The sequence below is a fragment of the Asterias amurensis genome, chromosome 6, assembly GCF_032118995.1.
Source record: "Asterias amurensis chromosome 6, ASM3211899v1".
NCBI classification, from domain to species: Eukaryota; Metazoa; Echinodermata; class Asteroidea; order Forcipulatida; family Asteriidae; genus Asterias; species Asterias amurensis.
In genome coordinates, this window is record NC_092653.1 from 2,214,516 (window position 1) to 2,221,048 (window position 6,533).

The 6,533-nt window shown below is 40.2% G+C and overlaps 1 protein-coding gene across 1 annotated transcript; it reads right to left on the reverse strand.

Annotated features, from left to right (window-relative positions):
• Positions 1-4: 4 nt before the first annotated feature.
• LOC139938827 (DNA oxidative demethylase ALKBH2-like) lies at positions 5-6,279 on the reverse strand. The gene is made up of 3 exons (XM_071934468.1): positions 5,552-6,279; positions 2,801-2,943; positions 5-2,360 (listed from the first exon to the last, which is right to left on the reverse strand). The coding sequence occupies exons 1-3, from the start codon at positions 5,957-5,959 to the stop codon at positions 2,063-2,065; spliced, it is 849 nt and encodes a 282-aa protein (XP_071790569.1). The 5' UTR covers positions 5,960-6,279; the 3' UTR covers positions 5-2,062.
• Positions 6,280-6,533: the final 254 nt, after the last annotated feature.

The following is a 6,533-nucleotide window of genomic DNA, read 5'->3' on the forward strand; positions in this document are numbered from 1 at the left end:
TGGCTGATTTCAAAGTGTTTGTTTAATTATATGAAAGGAAATTACAATAAGTAAGTCAGTGTGTATTACTTATTATGCTCTAAAATGAAATATTCAAGGTAATATAATGAAGTAAAATTTAACTTTGAACACAAGCTTCTTGTTGTGTGATAAAACATGATGTGAAGATAACTTAGTGCTGAAAGAGTTTAAAGAATGCACTTTTATATCACAGCCGATATTTCAGTTGTCTTTGTTCTTAATGCTATTTCATTATTGCCAAGAACTGTCTGATCTTGATGTGCGCTGTCACAAATTAAAATATAATTGCAAGGGTTGTTTCAAGGACTGCTTCATTTTACTAAAACGGGCAGGCCATTTGACCTTTGAAAACCAATAGGAGAATTGTATCGTGCGATAGAACTTAATAACTAAATATGTTGGAATTAAATATGGTGGTGACCATTTGCTCTGCAAGAAAATAATGAAAGAAAGCAAAATTGCAAAATACAACACTAAAAATAAACGTAGATGGAAAAACACTAAACCCAAAATCCAAGAATAGGTAGTCCCCCACAGGGGAAAAATATATAAAAATATAGCAAAATATTTTATCTGCATACAAATGCATTATGTAACACATGGAACTGGACAAACAAATTATAGAGAAACTAAAAGTAATTATTACCAACAATTATGAATAGAATATCTGAAAGTTTGTTTGTAAATGAAATAAATCCCAAAGATTAATGGCTTGTTTCGCTATTTACACATCACTGCTCTATCTTATAAAGATCGGACAGTTAACAATATTTTCACAATTAAAAAACTTTGTTTTCAGTATTTTGTTGAGTAAGATAGTGTAAAATGTCATGAACCTCTGGTGTTTATATTGTGAAATGGACATTTGTCTATAAAATAAAGCAAAACATTTATTGACTGTATAATGGAGTTGTCTATCATTAACTGTTCCAGTGCAGTACACTGGAACCGCTGTGATGAAGGGGATAACCCTGTTTTAGCCCCAGGAGTAGGTGACTCCTAGTGGATGATACCCATGCACACATCCTTACAGACTATGAAGGGAGTAACCCTGTTTCAGCCACAGAAGTAGGTGGCTCCTAGTGGATAATACCCATGCCTACCAACCCTGTTTTAGCCCCAGGAATAGGTGACTACAAGTGGATGATACCCATGCCTACCAAACCTGTTTTAGCCCCAGGAGTAAGTGACTCCTAGTGGATGATACCCATGCACACATCCTTACAGACTATGAAGGGAGTAACCCTGTTTCAGCCACAGAAGTAGGTGGCTCCTAGTGGATAATACCCATGCCTACCAACCCTGTTTTAACCCCAGGAGTATGTGACTACAAGTGGATGATACCTACTTCTAGAAACAATAGTTTTAGAAACTATAGTTTCTAGAAGTAGACGATACCCACGCCGACGTACTTACAGATTGTGAAGGGGGTAACCCTGTTTCAGCCCTTTGTCTACATCCTTACGGACTGTGAACCGGGACACCTTTCTTTAGTGTAATATCTCAGACAAATGAGGCTCCATGCAAAATTTGTTTCACAAATGACAAAGAGTTGTGTGTGTGCTATATAAACGGAACAATTTCACTTGTGTCATGATCAATATTTAGCAAAACTTTTGAATGTTTTATGAATGATATTTAACAAGACTTTTGCTAAGTCTTATAAAAGAAACTTTTGAGTGTCACTTTTTTTAAAGTGAAAGTTAAAGTCAAACATATAGTAATCTCTGAACTTCGAAAGGAGAGTATTTTAAAATGCAAGGAAATTTCACAATGGACCTAGATGCATTGACCGTTGATATCATCAAGTTGCCATCTTGGAGGTAATCGATGTGAAACTGTAGAAATGCACAGATTTGTACACACGATGCACAGGATTGGCCAGTGAACAACCTCCTTTCGACTTCTACGTGAGGGCGCCCCACTCAAATGACGTCATATGTGTCCTCTTACACTGATGCGGCTCAAAGTTTTGGGTTTTTTTTTTGGGGGGGGGGATAATTACTTGCTGAGAACAAACAGAATCATCTGTTGTTTTACGTCAAGTTTTAAGACATCTGAATGTCATGTTGATCCTCACTCCATGAGCTTTCTTCCTGACAGGTAGTGAGTGGTACCAGTGAAAGTTTGTCGGATAGTTCATCATCAGTAAACTCCCATTCTCAAGCTCTATTTTGATGGGCGCCAGCTTTCTCTTTGCATTCTTGCCGCGTGACTCCCCGTGTCGGAAGATGAAATCACGTGGTTGGCCGAGGGATAAGGACGCAATGGGACTGGTTGGAACCAACTCCTTCTCATCATCTCGATGTTCACCCATGTAGTCATTCCCGTCTTTGTATCTTGGTTATATAAAATATAAAAGATCTATAATTATTACAATATCAATGTTGCAATATGACGTACATGTAAGACTGCCATCCTCATTCAGACAACTTGGACCACTACACAGGGGTGTGTTTTCGAGGTTATAACCAATATTCGTTTCGGTCAATGACCAGTGATCAACCAATGACAATTTCAACTGCAACAGTTTATTATTGGTTACAGGCGCCATAACGCTCCCTAGTCATGCATTTCGTGTGAAAACGGCGTGCAGCATGCTCACATTTGTTTTCACAAAACTCATTGCATGATTGGTTTAGTGAAAAACTCAGCCCCTGCATAGTTTGAGCACTTGACATCTCTTGAATCCAAAATGCAATTTACCCGTAAATGTGTTGTCTATTGAAAACTATTGTTATAATATTTTTGTTTTCTGGAGGAAAATTGATGTTCTCACCTATTAATGAGAACAAAGTTGAATCTGTGACCAGTAACTTCTTCAATCCTGTTTCTTATCTTATTAAGTGAAGATGTCCATGGCTTTGCTGGAACTGTAACTCCTGAATACTTGTAGGTCAGATTGGCGTCGCCATGAGCAACCTGGAAAAGAAAGAGTAAACAGTTCATTAAAAATGTTCATTACAAAATAAGAGTATCAAATAAACCAAGTGAACTGAATAGACTGAGCTGGTCAGGACTTTGACCTGTGACCATGGAATAACAACTGCGCTCTATGATTGCGGTCTCCCTAGTCCCTACTTTGTCAAAAAATTTGTTCGAGGACGCCAGTTAGAAGCCATAACCTGTAAAAACTGGCGTATAGCCAAGGATCACACCCAAGTAATTTCTTCAAAATATGACCTTTAAAGAGGCTAAATGCAAAGGGCATTCCATTGTAAACATGATTTAAAATCTTGTGGGCAACTTTTGATTTGAACAGGCATCAAGGCCACTAGCAGGGAGAGCAACAGAGGCAAACGATCGGTCTCTGTGTAGTTCCAGGCCTGTCTTTGGTTGGGATCCAGATGGGGTGGGATGTGGGTACTTCTAAAATTTATAAGGCTCCCCCGCTCACAGGGGAGCCTTATAATTTCTAGAAGTAGGATGCCGGGGGTGAGCGAGGGGGGTTATTGTCCATTCACTGGGACACTGACATCTCAGCAAATATTAAAGTTAAACACTATTATTATTATACGAGTAGGGCCCTACTTCTAGAAACTATAATATAAGGCTCCCTGTGAGCGGGGGCGTCTTTTAAAGGGTGCGTTCGTTTAGCTTCCCTGGGTCGACCCCGGTGTGTGGCGGTTTTTTTCCCAGGACAAACGTGGGTAATTATCTGCACACGCTGGGAAAAAAAAACGCCACACACCGGGGTCGACCCAGGGAAGCTAAACGAACGCACCCTAATAGTTTCTAGAAGTTTGATTAGAAGATCAGGGATCTATGACTGGTCCTTTGGCCAATCTGTCATATGTTGTCTTATTGACTTGAGTTGAGTATCACTGTTCAAGTTGGGACAGAAAATCACTGTGCAATCTTTGCTTGTTGATAGCCAAGGCTAGGATAGGATTCAGCCAGCCTTGGCCACACAAGTGGGGCTATTTATTTCAGTCTGGGCTTATTGAGTTGGTCAAAATGACAATTTCTTACTGATCTTATTCTAGACTAGTCTAGACTAGTTTGTAATTCTTAATGTTTTTTTTTGTAATTTTTAAACTTTTCAATTTTTTTTATGAATCTCTGTATTTTAAACTCAATTCAGCTTGTAGTTGCAATGTTTGAATGTGTTTTAATAAACCAATAATAATAGAGTAAGACTGAGAATACTGAATAGATTCTTTGTGACGCTCACAAATATACCTGATACCCAAGCCTACATTCGTATGAACTGTGAAAGGGGTAACCCTGTTTCAGCTATAGGAGTAGGTGGCAACGGCCTCTGGAAAATATAATTGTAGCCCACACCTTGAAGTGGCCTTCAGGCCTTGTGTGTCAAGCGACTTGCATAAAAAATAAAAAGAAAAATAATAACAATAATCAGGCCTGTGAAATTGAAGTAGTGAGCAGAATGTTAACCAAATCCTTCTCGGACTGAACTAGGTACATGTAGCTACATGTAGATAATTGAAACATGTCTGTTTGTTCCTTATTTGCTGGTTCTTTGAGGTATTTTTTTTACGGGCATGTGACCTATGACCCTTTCTTTCATAAAATAACCACTTTCATAGTTGTAGGCCTTGAAGTTCCCTCTGGTAAAGGGGCACTTTTAATTTTGTATTGGAACTCTGTGAAGGGCACCAAGGCAATTGCTGTGGGTTAATTCGGCTGTGTAAGAGTCATATAAGTAAATGACTGCAGAAACCTCAATGGGAAACTTTGGAATGCTAGGTGGCAGCAGACCTACCAGGTAAACTTTCATTGTTTGCGGTGGCACGGTTGGCTTGTGCGTAAAGCGCTCGCCTCTCACCAAGGTGACCCCGGTTCGATTCCCAGTCGGGGCCATTTTATGCGAGTTGAGTTGTGCGTTGGTTCTCTGCTGTGCCACAAGGGTTTTCCAGTCTATTCGGTTTTCCTCCCTCAGGAAAAAAACAAACACTTTCGATCTTGGCTGTGCTCCGTGGTCATAATGGGTTGATGTGGCTGGCAGCTGAATGCGCCCTTGCATGCCTGCTTCTCGAACACGTGGTAGCCGCGTCCTTCGCAATTCAGCTCTAGCTGCGAGTAAGGACGATTAGCCCCCCAAATTATTGTTGTTCTGAGCTTGCGCACATTACCAAGAACAATGGATTTACCTGGTACGTTGTAAGTCTGCCACCACCTAGCGACTCGGAAGTCCCCCATTGTTTAGCGTCCACATGGAGAACGGACAATACAACACATTGCATGACTGCGAAGTGTTAATCTTGCTTCATCACTGCGCGAGAACTGAAATTACGATACCTTTGCTTAAACTCATTGTGTGCAAAATATGTAAGAAGTATACAAAAAATATTAAAGATACCATTTATATATAAAAAACTAACTTAGCCCCACTTGTACGGATTCAGCTGGCCTAAATATTCGCCACACAAGTGGGGCTAACGTCCGCTGTGACTGATTGATGTCAATAGAATATCCCATTAAATTAAATACATTGTTAATGAGCCAGGAAACTTCATCAAGAAATACATCTACGTTTTCCTTTCCTTCCTCTATGGTTTAGGCCTACCTGCTTTCTTGGAATGCTGTGCCACTTTCCAAACACCTGCACCTTCGTTAACTCCCCCGTGAAATATTGCAGACCGCCCCCTTCGCAGTGATCAAACAACTCCTTCGCTTCCCGCCTTCCGTACAACTTGGTGTAGTCACAAGAAAGATTCTCTGCTGATATTTTACGCCATGAAGGTTGACATAATGGTCTCAGAATGGTTGGTGACTCCTGAGACACGTTCTCCTTTTGTTGTTTAGAAGGAGGACAATTATCTTCCCCAGTTTTTCCGGCAGAGTTGGGGTTTTGTTCGGTCACAAATTTCCTCTTGAAATTGAGTCCGACTCCATGTTTCTTCACTATTATGTCATTTTTACACGGCGAGGTTTTGATTGTTGGTGGTAAAGCACGAATCAAATACTTTTCCATTGCGAAGAATGTGTGACATTGAATAACTTGAAAAACAAATAGTTATACTTATTTCAGTTCAGCATTAACAAAAACATGAACAACAGAAGTTCCCACGTACTCCACTCTCCATTCTCTTTTCCGCGCGCTCTGTCATAGAGTATAGACTTGATGCAAGACGTTCTTCTTGATTATTGCCTACGTCAACTCTATTTTACACGACGTGACAAAAGCGATTGTTGTGTGATAATGCACAACAACGTATTGTACTAAGACTAGTATAGAGTATGCTCCACTATCATGGCGCCGGTCGGACAGCAGTTCAAATAATTATTGCGCCCACACCACTCAGAAACTCAAACCTGAACTGCGCCATCTTCTTGCAACGCACATCTATATCTCGCGATCTGGCTGCTAAACCAAAAGAAAACAAAGCGAGGCGACCACTAGACTCAGCTCGCGAGTCATGCTACAGAAGAAAATACGGTGTCCCATTTGAGCCAAACAATGGAACAACAAAACAAGTTTGTAAAATTTGGTAAAAATGTGGGGGGAAATGACCAACAACTCCCAGCACAATCATGATGGAAAACAA